Source organism: Mesoplodon mirus (assembly GCF_964341445.2).
Source record: "Mesoplodon mirus genome assembly, chromosome: 10".
In the NCBI taxonomy this organism is placed as follows: Eukaryota; Metazoa; Chordata; class Mammalia; order Artiodactyla; family Ziphiidae; genus Mesoplodon; species Mesoplodon mirus.
Window position 1 is genome coordinate 32,918,994 of NC_138986.1, and position 16,147 is coordinate 32,935,140.

A 16,147-nucleotide genomic window follows, 5' to 3' on the forward strand; every position below is an offset into this window, starting at 1 on the left:
CCTGGTTTTCTCTTCTCAATTCCAGGGAGTTTGTCCTCAGGGTCTTCTGTCAGTGGTTCACAAATCTTTCTGTGCATCAGAGTCCCACTAGAGAGCATTTAAAAACCACATTCTCAGACTTCATGTAGACATATTAAATCAGAGTTTCTAGAGCCCTGGATCTGATTTTTAGCAGGTTTCCCAGATATAGAGATTTTTGTAAACCACTGAATCTTACCCATTTTTATTGTTTGAACCTAATGTTCTGGAGAGTTTATTCTTTGAAGAGTATAAACCTGTACATGCCTCCTACTTGTAAAGTCTTCATATTGAGTATTTGCTTCTATTTTGAGTGTATATACCTCCCGTATTTGGACGGTCAGCACAGGGAGGTTTATGAACCATGTCCTAGTCTTTATATTCATCTTGCAGACTATTAGAGTGGTCAGCACAGCAAACCCGTGATAAATACCTATTGAATAAATACAATGTGAAAACTAAGGTGGAAACGTTACTTCTTAGAGTTTAATGAGGACCTTTTTGGCCCCTATGCAAAATAGATGACCATATTAGTAATTTTATTGGCAGCTAAAATGTTGTTACTTTTCTTTTTAACTTTACAAATTTAGGTACTGATTTATTATTTTACCTTCAGATGTACAATTCCATTTGTTTATTTTAATTTACAGGTGTGACATTTTTATTACCTATTCAGCACATTTAACAGATGGGAAAATACAAACGTGTAGATAATTACAGTATGTCTAAGTTATGAATTTTCCATACAAGCTAGAATTCCCCAAGGACATTAAAGTGATTTACTTGCAAGCTGTCTGATGATTCAACTAATCAGTTTGTTTTATCCCTAGTAGTGGGGTTGCCCAGACTCTCAAGAATGGGGAAGTTTTTTTGTATGAAATTGGAGGAAATATTGGTAAGCGCTTTTTTGTTGTTGCTATTTATTTTATTATTTTATTTATTTTTGGCTGCATTGGGTCTTCGTTGCTGTGCGCGGGCTTTCTCTAGTTGCAGCGAGCAGGGGCCACTCTTTGTTGCGGTGCGCCGGCTTCTCATTGCAGTGGCTTCTCTTGTTCTGGAGCATGCGCTCTAGGTGCCTGGGCTTCGGTAGTTGCAGCATGCGGGCTCAGTAGTTGCAGCATGCGGGCTCAGTAGTTGCCGCACGCAGGCCCTAAAGCTCACGGGCTTCAGTAGCTGTGGTGCACGGGCTTAGTTGCTCCACGGCATGTGGGATCTTCCTGGACCAGGGATTGAACCTGTGTCCCCTGCACTGGCAGGTGGATTCTTAACCACTGCACCACCAGGGAAATCCCGGTAAGCACATTTTTTAAATCTTGCATTCCATATGCTGATTTGACATTGCCAGTGGTTATTATTTATGTCTTTGGGAGAGAAAAAGAAATTAGAAGTAAAATATAGCAAGCTGTAGATAGTTGATGAATATTGTGGATTTTTTTTTGGTGGTCTCACCTTTCTGTTCTGGCTCTTTAGAGCTTCTTTGTACAAATGCCCATCTATGTGGAACCTGAGCCAAAAGCAGGTTCCCTAAAATAGGAATAACTTCTAAAATGGTTAATGCAGTTTTTCAAAACTTTTTTCTTTTTTATACACTGATGGCACATCTTAATAAAGAAAGTAATTGAGCTCATTTAAGACCAAGATGACACTTTTATTATGGTGTAGTACTAGATATATTTAGTGAAAGCAGAAGTTATTTTTGCCATTGTTGATTGCCTACTAAATAATATACATATGCATACATAAACATATTGTTAGCTTATGAAATAGAAATAAGATACATGGATTAGTTTTGACCATGTCCCATATTTTATTTTCCCACGTGTAATTATCAATGGGTTGTACTCATCTTATTAAAATGCAAAATAAACTTTTTCTCTTATTTTGACCTTTAAAAAGGTAAGAGTGAAATTGTCAACAAATAAATGAAATAGTGTTTAATTCAAAATAGTAATTGAAAATATTTTAAGATAAGTTTTTAGAATTTTTTTCTAGGATGTAAAAGTTTTAGTAAATATTGAAAGTTGAATACAAGAATGTGAGACTCCTAAAAATTTAAATAAACCACAACTCCACTAGAACTCTGTATTGTTACCCGTATTAATCAAGATTAATTATTAGAAAAAAAAGAAAAGATTAAGTATTAGTATATTTGATTTTGCATTTTGCTATTAGATATTGGGACTTAAGCATGGTTTCTTACTTAGGTCAATTCAAAACTGTTTCCACTCTTAATAAAGGTGAATAAGCTTTTAAGGAACCATTTAAAAGCCCATCACAGAATTTTCAACTTCCTAAAATTTGAAACCTGCACATTTAGAGAACTACTCAATCGACTTTTCCAATATTTGGCCAAGCCTTATAATATTATGGGAGACAGGAAAAAATGAGAACTATTTCGAAGCGTAAGACTTGAGTTAAACCACTAGGCTTAAAGTTAAAATTGCATCCCTATCTCCCCACTGTATTAAACTGATGCAACATCTCTTTACTAGGGGAACGCTGCCTCGATGACGACACTTACATGAAGGACTTATATCAGCTCAACCCCAATGCTGAATGGGTTATAAAGTCAAAGCCATCATAGAAGTCTTAACGCTGCAAATAACCGCAAGGACTCCCTTAGTCATATTTGCTGGGTCAAGAGTGTAAATAAAAGAAACAGTGGGACACTTTTATTATTCAAATGTACCTGACTCTTGAATAGTGACACACTCAAGCTTTAAAAAGTTATAGATTTGTGCTGCTGCCAGATTATGTTAATTATTATTATTCATATTATTATTAGAAAACATCTCCGGAGTGAGAAGAAAGGGGCTTATTTAGCTTGGAGGCTATTTTTATACACTCTGTGGAATGTGTCCAGAAGTGACATCTTTTTTTTTTAATGTGAAAATATACTCTCCTCCCTCTCTTTTTTTCTCCTCAAATAATACATACAGTAATATATGCTTTTTCACCTTTCTCTCCTCCTGACATCTGCCTTCCCCCAAATGGGTTTACTTTTCAACCAAAAAGGTAACAAATACCAGGTATGGCAAGTTGTAAAGACAGTACCTCTTAAACCAGACTGAATTCAACAGTATTCCTGTCTCTACTGAATGTTAATATTTATCTCTTTGAATCATTTGTTCAAACAATAGCATCCCACTTCTTCCCACTGTATCACATGAAGTGATTTGCATTTTTTTCAGTTTATCTGACATATGTGCACAAAACTGTATCCACTATCAAGAAAATAGAACTGTCAGAAACTGCCAATTATTGCTGCACCATTTAAGACTTACATACTCAGAAGAAATAAAAAATATCCACGTGGAATAACTGGATTATGGATAACAAGAGAGTGAAAGCCAGATCACTTCACGTATGCTGTAGTCTTCTAAATGAAACTTAAAAAGTCATAGCTGGCTTTACCTGTTGTCATATAAACAGTACAAATATGCATGATTGTATGAACCAGTAATTGTTGAGAATGTATTCTGCTAAAAGAGGGATTTTTTTTTTTTTTTTACTCATAAATAAGTCAACAGTAAGAGTTATTCTTCTGGGTATGACACAGTCATATGAACAAGCTTTTGTTTGTGTCCTTATTTTAAATAATCAGAGCAAATTTATTAAAATGCGGTAGAAAGGACTATTCCCAGGGATTTTAATGCACAAACCATATTGTGAAAAGAGATGAGCCTCTGTACTATAAATAAGAGGAATGAAGTGAGAGAGAAATGTTCAATATTTTTTGAGTTTAGAGTGTAGTAAATAAAAGGTGATGTAAATAAATATTGCACAACTGTGTTTATGATACTTTTATTAGGACTTCAGGAAAAATTGCACATTCTCAGAAGCTCTCGATGTCACTCTAATTAGGAGGGGAAAATGCTGCTAATGAGAACAGTCGCAAATTTTAATTACAAGAGCAGCCTGTGGATATGATCACTTAAATATCTTTGTGGTGATTTGTGCCATTGCTTTTTTATTTAAAATTTTTTTATAATTAAATGCATTTTTCTAAATTATCTTCTCTTGGAATTATTACTTTTAACCCTATCCGTTCATGAGTATAATAATGGACTATTTTTGTTTTTGTTAAAAGTCATTTCTACTCTTTTACTGTTCCTATTTATTGTTCCTGTGTAATTTTTAAAGTGGGAAGACACGTGGGAGATTTAAACTTGTTTCCTTTCTTTTTTTTTTCCTTATGCAAATTTCTATTCTTTAGGATTTTTCAAAACACACTGTATTCTATTTCTGATTTTGACAGTATATATTAATTTCTCAGTTAGTAAAATGTTTTATTAATATTTTCATTTAATGAAGACAGTTAACAATATAAAAGCAAAATCAAGTGCTTAAAGCATTTTAGGGGTGCCCAACTTAAATAAAAGACAGGGGTGAATATGATTTAGATAAATGGCTGCCTAAAGCTTGTGTCAACTAATTGTCACCACAGTTACTACTCACAGCAGGGAGTGGGGAGACACAAGAGGCTTTTGATAATGAAAAAGTAGCAGATCTTGGTAAATAAACATGAAAATGCCATTTTATCTGAGTCCTTCTTAGAACTCATGACCTGCGTTTATTGACATTGAACAGTAAGTACTGCATTTAAATAACCAAGAAAAACGTCTATCTACACTTATAAAAGAGGAGAAACTTTATAGTGTATAGTCTTAAATATAAATGCCCTTGCATTTTCCAAAATGCCTTTTCTGTAATTTTCTTTTTTTCTAGTGAATTTTAAATCTCTGGGCAGATTAGTTTTTATTCGTTTGTATGTGAAGGAAAATAAAAACAACAAATATATTTGCTTTGCCTCTCAAATATCCTAATTCTTAAGTTGCTGGTGAAAAACAGAAAGCTGGTATTTATAGAAAACTGGTTGCCCTGTTAATGTTTTGGAAGTGCTTCCTCTTTTCTGAAGGGGGTTATTATGAGTCTTTACAATTGCACAATATTTGCTTACTGCTGCTATAGAATTCAGTGTAAACTCCTTGCTAGCACTCTTTGGGAAAAGCAGTTTATTTTACTGACTTTATGGGATTTTTCATTACTATGTTTTCCTACTTTTCAGATTAAACTGGTTTATACTTTCTTCCTCACTGTCCTGATTTCTCACCTGTTGATCAGTAGATGGCACTATTGGTCAGGAATTCCTTCACAGCTAAACTTGGAAGTTTTCAAAGAGAACCCGAGTTCAGAGTATGCGGTTAAGACTCAGTGCCAGGCATCTCCAAGACAATTAGGTAAGAACAGCATGGATCTCCCTCTCAGATCACTGATCGTGAAAATTGTAAATAATAATTCCAAGGTTTCTATGTTCAGTCTGTTAGTCTGCTTTTATCCTTAACTTGTTGAGTGGAGAGGGAGGGTGGGAGGAGGGTTTTCTGAGTCACAATTAAACGTTTTTTTTTAAATTAATTAATCATTTTTGGGCTACATTGGGTCTTCGTTGCTGCACGGGCTTTCTCTAGTTGCAGCGAGCGGAGGTTACTCTTCGTCGCAGTGCACGGGCTTCTCATTGCAGTGGCTTCTCTTGTTGCAGATCACCGGCTCTAGGCGCACGGGCTTCAGTAGTTGTGAAGCGTGGGCTCAGTAGTTGTGGCTTGCGGGCTCTAGAGTGCAGGCTCAGTAGTTGTGGTGCACGGGCCTAGTTGCTCTGAGGCATGTGGGATCTTCCCAGACCAGGGCTCAAACCCATGTCCCCTGCATTGGCAGGCAGATTCTTAACCACTGCACCACCAGCGAAGTCCCACACAATTAAATGTTTTGGCAATGTCTATTTCAAGCAGAAGGATCATGATAAGAGGAAGACAGTGAACGAGGAAATTAAAAAGAGAGATGTCTAAGAGGACATAATAACCTCTGTCTTTAGTGTATACGTGCTTGTTTCTTCATTCAACAAATATTTATTGGGTACCTACATGTATGTGCCAGGCAGGCTCTACCTTTGAGGTACATCAGTGAGGAAAAGAGCTCTGCTCTTACATTCCAGTGGAGGGAGACAAATAATTAAATAAAATGATTTAATAAGTACAGTCAGCCCTCCATATCCAGAGGTTTCAAGGATGAAAAATATTTGGATGTTTTCTTGAATCCTCTAGATGTTTGAGTCAGGAGAAGGCAGGGAGGCAACTACGAGAAATCTGCCCTTTTTTATTCAGCATCTGAGGACTGCAGCTGCAGAGGGAAATTACTCAGTAAGGCAGAGGGCGTGTCCTGGCTTAGTAATAAAACAGTTTAGTAGTAAAGGCTCAGATATTCCATACATAAAATAGTCCAAGCAAGGTTAATGGGCAAGTGTAGACTCATTCAGCAGTGGACTGTGACTCAGGGCTAAAGGATGAAGATTTGATCCAAATGAGAACAGATTCAGTTATTACAGGTATGAAAGCCTCAGGAAATTATCTTTTTGCAAAAGAAATAGTAAATGATTTAACAGTCCCCATATATGTTAATGTTGCAAATGTATTTGTATCATAATATGTAACATAATTGTGTAACAAAAATATCTACAATAAATCTTTCAGTATTAAACAAATATGTATTTGGGAAAAAAAAAAGAATCCAGAAGTTCCAAAAAGCAAAATAAATTTGTACACTCTGGCAACTATTTACATAGCATTTTTATTGTAGTAGGCATTTTAAGTAATCTGGAGATGATTCAAAGTATATGGGAGGATGTGCATAGGTTATATGCAAATACTGCACCATTTTATATCAGGTACTTGAGCATCCATGGGTTTTGGTATCTGCCAGGGTCCTGGAACCGATCCCCCGCTGATACAAAGGGATGACTGTAAATAAAATTATATGGTATGTTGAAAGGATGGAAATACAGTGGAGACAGAAAAAGGATGAGCAGGGAATGTGACAAATAATGGAGGGATAGGCTCATTCCAGTAGTAAATGGGGGTTCTCACTGAACATCTAGAAACTGAGCAAAGACTTGAAGGAACTTGCCACATGGATATCTGGAAGAAAGCATTCCAGACAGGGAATAACCAGAACAGGGACCCAAAGGCAGAAGTGTGCCTGGCTCACCAAAGATTAGCAAGGATGCCATCATGGCCGGAGTGGAGTGAGAGCCTGTGAAAGTAATGGATGAGGTCAGAGAGGGAACACTGGGGTGAGCATGGGCGTGAGACCATGGAGGGCCTTGTAGTAGGGCGACCATAATTTATTCAAATCAAAACATTTTTGAGAGTGAAACAGGGCACTGTTGGTGAGGGCAGTAGCTGTGGAGTGATGAGAAGTGATCAGATTCTGCATGTATTTTTGAAGGTAGAACCTGCCGGCTTTCTAGTAGGAGAGAGAAGGAGGATGCATTTTCAATCGAGAATAACCACAAGATTTTTGACATGAGCAGTTGGAAGGATGGAGTTTCCAACAACAGAAATAGGGAAGAAGAGGGTAAATCAGGTGTTCTGAGGGAAGAGGGATTCAGAAGTTCATCGTGGATGTATTGAATTTGGGTGCCTATTGGACATTCAAGCAGCAATGTCAAGTAGGCAGTTATCTGCGCAGAAACTCAGGAGAGAGGTCTGGGCTGGAGTTACTGGCTTGTAAATGGACTTGAACCATGAGCTTGCGTGAGATCACCAAGGGAATGAGTGTGCATAAGGTAGAAAAAATAACCGGGAGCGGAGCCTTGGAGCTACCCAACATTAGAGGTGAGAAAAAGGAGAAGGAACCAGGAAAAAGATTGAAAAGAAGAGACCGTTGAGATAACCAAGAGATTGTGATGTGCCAGCAGCCAAGTGAAGCAAAGCTATTGAGGAAAGGGGGTGATGGTGATGTCAGAGGCTACTTATGGCTCAGATGCAATAAGAGCTGGGAAGAGACTCCTGGACTTACCTATGTGAAGGTCATTGTTGACCTTGCTGTGCAGTTTAGGTAAAGTGATGGGGATGAAAGACTGATTAAAGTGGCGTTGAGACAGAGCAGCCGCAGAAGAATCAGAGCCTGAGAGTATGGACAGCTCTTACCAGGAGTCTGCTACATAGAAACAAATAAATGAGATACTAGCAAGCAGAAGAAGTAAGAGGTGGTATAGAGAGGGCCTCGAATGCTGGGCTAAATGGTTTGCGGAAATGGTTTGCGGAATTTAGGCAGTTAAATACTGTTTGAAGAGGTGACATAGATACTGGAGCCAACCTACCTGGGTTAATGAATGTGACCTAAGTAAGACAAGCTCCTTCCTTCTGCCTCATTTTCTACTTTGTATAATGAGAATAAAAGGAATGTTTACTTCTTAGAAGCTTCCTAGAATAAGTCAATCGATATAAAAGGGCTCAGCAATGTATTTTTGCCTGATAGTGAGTATTCAATAAACTTGTATTTTTATTAGTGGTATTATGATCAGCTGTCAGTCTCCTTTGGGGTTATTGGTTCCAATGTCATAAAAGTTTTCCACCTGGAAACCCCGGGCAGTAACTCTTCCTCAGGGTATATAGGGCACCGTAAAGGGCACAGAAATAATTCCAGAGCATCTTTTCTCTACTTGAAGTGAGTTCAGCTCCATTTTAAATATGATTTGTTTCATTTAAGGTAAATAAACTGGCATAAAGGACAGAGTTCTCTCCCTGCATCTGAGACCTAGATGCCCAGGAAGAAAACAGACCCTTAACTGGTTTATTTTCCATACTTGATACCTTTTTCACTCCTGCGATGGTCCTGGGCATCTTCAGTTGGTGTTCACTGTTCCTGCAGAAGAGGTCCCGCTACATTTTCTTGGCTTTTCTGAGTCTGTGATTTCTCAAATTTCATATTTAATAAATATAGCAATAAGAATTTTCCTTCCATTCCAGTTGGCCTCACATCTTAGAATCTGGATTTGGCATCTAGTTGGTTTGTTTTGTTTTGTTTTTTCCACTCTGGCCTAAAGTATTGCATGGGGTAACTTGGCTCTGCTAGAAAGGGTTTCATATGAAACACTAGAACCCCCTCCCTCCATGTAATCATTTCTTAAACTCCTTAAGATGTCTTTGAAAGTTTCCACGGGCTATTTTTGCACGTAGCTGCGTACTGTATAAGAGAAGCAGATTGGCTGCAAGAAAAGCTTCTTCCATGATCTTTCCGACTAAAGCCAACGTGCACTGGCTTTGTCACAAGCAAGCTTTTTATCTTGAGATTTCCAGTCTTGATTTCTCAACCAAAGGAGTTCAGATAAGCCTCAGATAAAGCAGCCCCACTCTCTTCCATCTTTACTCCTCCTTTAATGTTCACCCCTTGTTGCACCAAGGCAGCTCAGTTCTGTCTCCTGTTGCATCTCCTATAACCTTTACAAAATTATGGCTTTCATGTAATCTCTGCCTTAAGTCACTACCCCCTCCACCCAGGGCCAAAGTGAGCAAGGAATTTCCCAGGAAGGCAAGTTCATAAGGAGACTCCCAGAGAGTGGCCTAATTCTGAATAGTCAGTTAAAATTTTTTCTCTTTCATGGGACAGTCACCTTGTCACAAATTCAAAAAAAAAAAAAAAAAGGAAGTGATTTAATCATTACTTGTTCCTTTAAAATGCTCATTTCAATGGGAGAAATCTTGGGGCATCTTAGCTTTGGTAGCTTGTATCACCCAGTTTGTATTCAGCAATTCTACTGAGAATTCTACTGAGAACAAGAAGAATTAATCAACTATTGAGAGATTGTGCATCACTTTTGTCCAAGAATCTTGAAACACATTCTAGGGACATGCATCATTCATCCTCATTCTTGTCTTCATGTTAAGGCGAGGGAAGGAATTCACATTCTTCATCATTAAAAAATTATTAGACATTACTAGATAATGCCTTAAAGCATACTGTGAGTTCATTAGAAGATGTTATTATGATAAGGAATACTTTAAAGTTTCAGAAAGAAATGTAACTATCTATTTGTTCCTCTTTCTTCTCCTTTCCTTTGCTTTCCAAGCATTGTAGTGCTTGCTCGTGCTGCACTGTGGTTTATATTGTGGTAATGTGAAAACCAATCACACGGTATGATGCATTTTCCCAGGAGATTACATTTAGATCTGTGGGGAGCATTGATACAGGCTGGTGATAGGGAAGGTATTCTCAGCAAATGAATCTCTGATCTGAGGGAGGCAGAAATGGATGCAACTAACTATATATTTTATTTATAGATAAAATATACTGGGGAGCATAGAGAAAGGGCACCGTTAATTGGGTAATTGTTAATGGAGGTCATGGTATTTAAGCTGGAAGCCCAGTTAGGATACCAAGGATTAGACCAGGCCTGAAAGGATGAGATTCAGAATTAGGCCTATGACAATGAAAATGCATGAGAATGGGTTATATTGATGTTGCAGAGTTGGGGTCAAGAGAACTGGATGATTCCATTGGATGGGGAAGAGATAGCTTTCCTAAAGACCCCTAGGAGTGTTCTAATTCCATTCTTTTACATGTAGCTGTCCAGTTTTCCCAGCACCACTTATTGAAGAGGCTGTCTTTTCTCCATAGTATATTCTTGCCTCCTTTGTCATAGATTAGATGACCATAGGTGCATGGCTTTATCTCTGGGCTTTCTATCCTGTTCCATTGATCTATATTTCTGTTTTTGTGCCATTACCATACTGTCCTGGTTACTGTAGTTTGTAGTATAGTCTGAAGTCAGGGAGCCTGATTCCTCCATCTCTGTTTTTCTTTCTCAATATTGCTTTGGCTATTTGGGGTCTTTTGTGTTTCCATACAAATTGTAAAAATTTTTTGTCCTAATTCTGTAAAAAATGCCACTGGTAATTTGATAGGGATTACATTGAACCTGTAGATTGCTTTGGGTAGTATAGTCGTTTTCACAATATTGATTCTTCCAATCCAGGAACATGGTATATCTCTCCATCTGTTTGTGTCATCTTTGATTTCTTTTATCAGTATCTTAAAGTTTTCTGAGTACAGGTCTTTTGCCTCCTTAGGTAGGTTTACTCCTAGGTATTTTATTCTTTTGTTGCAATGGTAAATGGGATACATCATACACAAAAATAAACTCAAAATGGATTAAAGACCTAAATATAAGGCCGGACACTATAAAACTCTTAGAGGAAAACATAGGCAGAACACTCTTTGATGTAAATCACAGCAAGATCTTTTTTGACCTACCTCCTAGAGTAATAAAAAAAAAAAGCAGGACCTAATGAAACTTAAAAGCTTTTACACAACAAAGGAAACCATAAACAAGAGGAAAAAAACCTCAGAATGGGAAAAAAATATTTGGAAATGAAGCAACTGACAAGGGATTAACCTCCAAAATATACAAACAGCTCATGCAGCTCAATATCAAAAAAAAAACCCAATCAAAAAATGGGCAGAAGACCTAAATAGACATTTCTCCAAAGAAGACATACAGATGGCCAAGAGGCACATGAAATTACTAATTAGTAGAGAAACGCAAGTCAAAACTACAATGACGTATCACCTCACACCAGTCAGAATGGCCATCATCAAAAAATCTACAAACAATAAATGCTGGAGAGGGTGTGGAGAAAAAGGAACCCTCTTACACTGTTGGTGGGAATGTAAATTGATACAGCCACTATGGAGAACAGTATCGAGGTTCCTTAAAAAACTAAAAATAGAACTACCATATGACCCAGCAATCCCACTCCTGGGCATATATCCAGAGAAAACCATAATTCCAAAAGGTACATGCACCCCAGTGTTCATTGCAGCACTATTTACAATAACCAGGACATGGAAGCAACCTAAATGCACATCGACAGACGAATGGATAAAGAAGATGTGGTACCTATATACAGTGGAATATTACTCAGCCATAAAAAGGAACGAAATTGGGTCATTTGCTGAGATGTGGATGGATCTAGAGACTGTCATACAGAGTGAAGTAAGTCAGAAAGAGAGAAACAAATATGGTATGTTAATGCATGTATGTGGAATCTAGAAAAATGGTACAGATGAACCTATTTGCAAAGCAGAAATAGAGACACAGATGTAGAGAACAAATGTATGGACACCAAGGTGGGAAGGGGAGGGTGGGATGAATTGGGAGATTGGGATTGACATATATACACTACTATGTATAAAATAGATAACAAGAACCTACTGTATAGCACAGGGAACTCTACTCAGTGCTCTGTGGTGACCTAAACAGGAAGCAAATCCAAAAAGGAGCGGATATAAGTATACATATAGCTGATTAACTTTGCTATACAGACAAACTAACACAACATTGTAAAGCAACTATACTCCAATTAAAAAAAAAAAAAAAAGACACCTAGGAGGAAATGGTGGTGCTTTGCATTGAGTCCTAGAAGAAGGTAAGTACTGGTTTGGGATGAAGGGATTGGGGCAAGAGAGAGGTGTGTATTATGGGTGTAGAAGGGAGAGAAAATGAGGATATGTTGAGGTGTGTGAAGAGCCTAAACAGTTGGAAATGAAACATCTTTTAGGTAAGATGTCTTTAAAAGATGTATATTTAGAAAATGTGTGCATCAAGATGATAGTTCAAGCCATTGGAGTGTACAATCCTGAGGGCATAGGGCCAAGAGAGGGCTAAGAACAACTTTGGGGTATAATCTCCTTCCACTTAAAGGATCGTAAAGGAAGAGATGCTTTGGAAGGAGCAGTTCAAACCATAGTAGTAGTGCCAGAAGATCATTGGCATCAGGGAAGACAACAGGTCTAACAAGGAGGAAATGGTCAACTATGTCAAATAATTGAGAGAAGTAAACCAGATGAAGATTGATTAGAGACAAAGATTGGAGCTGAAGTTTACAAGTTCAAGGCTGACCTTCTAGAGGGCAGGTAGTTTTGAAGTGATGGGAACAGAAGCCTACTGGAGTAGGCCAAGATGTAAATAGGAGTTGGAAGCTATGAGTTTAGTTGGGATTATTGAGGGGAAGGGAAAAAGGAAGACATTTTATCCAAGTTTTTTTTTTCTCCTTTAATATTTTGCAGAGGGGAAACTTGATCATAAAATAGTTTTCACATAATTTTCTAATATCTGATATTATCTGTATTTCTATACTTAGTTAATTCAAAAGCTTCTTGGTCCCTGTTATTGAAAATATTGCTCAAGTAATTGAATAACTTTTGAAGAAAACTGTACTAAAGGTGGAAAATTCCCCAAGGACTTTGCCAGTCCTTGGGAGAGATTATTTTTATTTAATTTTGATGATTTTTAAATTTAAGACTCTTTCCCAAGTTTAAAATCAAATGATGTTAAAGTAAGCATGTTTGGAAGCTCTTGTTAAAGGGGCTGATAACTCTGATATATTAAAGCTTGTTCCACATTAACAGCTCTGTCAAAAGTGCCCTTGAGGGCTTCCCCGGTGGCACAGTGGTTAAGAATCCGCCTGCCAATGCAGGGGACATGGGTTCGATCTCTGGTCCAGGAAGATCCCACATGCCGCGGAGTGGCTGGGCCCATGAGCCATGGCCACTGAGCCTTCGCATCCGGAGCCTGTGCTCTGCAAAGGGAGAGGCCACAGCAGTGAGAGGCCCGCGTACCGCAAAAAAAAAAAAAAGCATAAAAGCGCTACATTAATAGTAAGATATTTTAAATTGTTCTGTTTTTTCCTTGAACTTCTATTTCCATTGTACTTTCTCCTTATAAATTTATTCTAAAGTAACCTATTCAGTGGTACAGATTAATTCCATTTCTCTGCAGCAAAAAAGTATATATATACTGACGTTATAGTTGATCAAACAACAAAAATATATCACAGATTTCGAGTTAAAAAATACAAAATTTAAGTCTTATTGAAAATGGGGTTCTTAATGAGAAAAGGATTTTTAGTTTTTTTCTGTTTAATTATCTATGAATAGATATTACTTATTCCTAATAAATTTAGCATCTTCTATTTTTCAAATATATATATATATGCGCACTGAGAAACTTGTTCACATACAAATGTAAATTGGAATGAAAAAAATTCGTTATAGCAGTGACAGTTTTTTAATTCCTTTAAAAGTTTATCACATGACAAAAATCATAACGATCTATCAGCAAAATTATTTGTAATGATCCACCAGCTAATAGGTCCTTCTTTATATTTATTGAAAACAAATAATTTGAAATAATCTGACTTGTGTATGGATTTGTTACCCAGCTGTTATGGTAATTCATTCTGTCAATTTCTGAGAAATATGCCAGAAAAATTATTACTGAATCAAAAGAGTATAAGAATATTTAAAGCTCTTGTTGCACATATTGTCAAAGTGAGGATGAAGAGGCATTTGGGTAGAAGTAAACTTGTATATGTATTTGAGATGTAAAAGGAGTTTCTCAAACTTTTACACCAAATATATGTAAGTACGAGATATATCTAAGTGTAATTTTTATGGAACTGTCAGTCATTTGGCTAGGAAATAATAAAGAGTAAGAAAAATTAACTCATCTAGGTAGAGAAATGCAATGACTAAGATTCCAGAGATATGTGGTTAGTAAAAAAACCCCTCCCAAATCTTTCAGTCCCAGGACAACATACAGTCAGCCTAGAAGGATCCTTTGGCATCTGACCTCAGACTGTAAGAAGGACTTGCAAATTTCTGAATGGGTGCAAAGGTGGCAGATGACTTTCAAGGATGGTAAGTACAAAGCCAAGGATTTGGGAGAAACATTAAATTCAAATTTAAGACATAAAATATATTACTAAAATGTACTACTCTAGGTCTGAACCTATAGTAGAAGCTTGGTAGACATTTTGTAGGTTGTTCCATGAAGACAAAGACCTAGTGACCTGTTGTGACCAAAAAGCATACTGAGCATGTAGGCTTATCAAAAGAGATGCTAAGAAACAACAGACTACACCCTATGGAGCTTTAGTAAACTAACCTGTATGAGAAGTCTGGATACAGTAAATGAGGTAAGTTATAGGAACAAACTCTTTAAAGTGTACCCATCATTTTGTGAATATTAGTTATGATGATGGCAATGGTGTTTTAATGGAACCAGAGCAAGTCCGGAGTAGGACTCGCAGTGATGGCCTATGGGATGCTGTCAGTTGGAAAAGATTATGATTCTCCAGTGTGAATGCATAGACTGAGAAGTGAAATCATTATAGTCATAAAGTTGTATATATTGTGGATTTGTGAACATGAAGTGAGCATCAAACTAAGGGTTAAATTAGATAATGTGTCCAGGAATGAGATTGTCTACACATTGAGAACAGAGTATTTTCTCATCTGGTATCTGCAGTGTTTAATGTAGTAATTCACACATGGTAGGTGCCCAGTGAATGTTCATGATTGTTGATCTAAAACCAATAGACTGCCAGTTATTTCTCCAGCAAAAATGGGTTTATTCGGGGTCAACAAAGAATTGTAATTCAGGGTTTGCAATCATGGTGAGCCCCATGCAAGTTCCTAATGAAAATGGAAAGGAGAACTCTTTTAAAGAGGGGAGAAATAAGTTGGGAGGGTTACAGCAAACAGAGTCCATTGAGGAATTGAGGGTTGGAAGTACAGTGGCTTTTTATTGGCTGAGTTGTGACAGTTTCTCATTGGCTGAGCTCTTGCCAGCAAGAGGACATCTTTCTTCTTCCTGTTGGGCCCTTCTATTGTCCTTGGGTGTGAGAGCTCCCCTTTCTGGTGGCGTTACTCTATTTTAATTGAGGTTTTGTTTATTAATTTTTACGTGACTCACAAACACTTAGAGATTACACGTATGTAATATAGGAGAATTCTAAAAGGATTCAAAGAAGGCAGGCAAGTTTAGCCATGGCAGAGGCATAATTAACTAAAAGATGCTGGTATCTTTGTCATGTTTCAAGTTGTTGGTGAAGATGTCCATGTCATCCCATTAGGCATTTGACAGGACTCTGGACCTGGTGGCTGGAGGCATTGTCCTGGAGTGGCCATTTTCTATTTAATTTATTTATTGTTCTTAGATATAAGCAATATACTCAAGTATGTAAGATACAGTCTGTTTCTTCGAGAAATAATAGTGATGTTATTAGCCTTTATTGGGTAGTTACTTTGTACCTGGCAATATATTATCTGTTTTATATAGAGTGCAATCTAATTTTCACACCACACCTAAAAGTGATATTTTTATAGCCTATTTTACCAGTGAGGAACCTTCTCCACCAGGTCAATTAAGTGGCTGTACAAGGATTCAAACTGACCACAAAGCACATATCACTCACAGTGTGCAAAACGTTCACAGCCTGATCCAGGAGAT

At 37.4% G+C, this 16,147-nt stretch overlaps 1 protein-coding gene across 2 annotated transcripts in view; it reads left to right on the forward strand.

The window, feature by feature from the left end:
- ARHGAP18 (Rho GTPase activating protein 18) overlaps nucleotides 1-4,031 on the forward strand; it is a 125,765-nt gene extending 121,734 nt beyond the window's left edge. The window contains exons 14-15 of one of the 2 annotated variants that reach the window (XM_082634109.1): nucleotides 849-913; nucleotides 2,511-4,031. In XM_082634109.1, the coding sequence (XP_082490235.1) occupies nucleotides 849-913; nucleotides 2,511-2,602 (157 nt within the window). In that variant the 3' untranslated portion in view covers nucleotides 2,603-4,031. The remainder of the gene's footprint in view (nucleotides 1-848; nucleotides 914-2,510) is intronic. The other variant, XM_082634110.1, reaches the window with a different exon arrangement.
- Nucleotides 4,032-16,147: the final 12,116 nt, after the last annotated feature.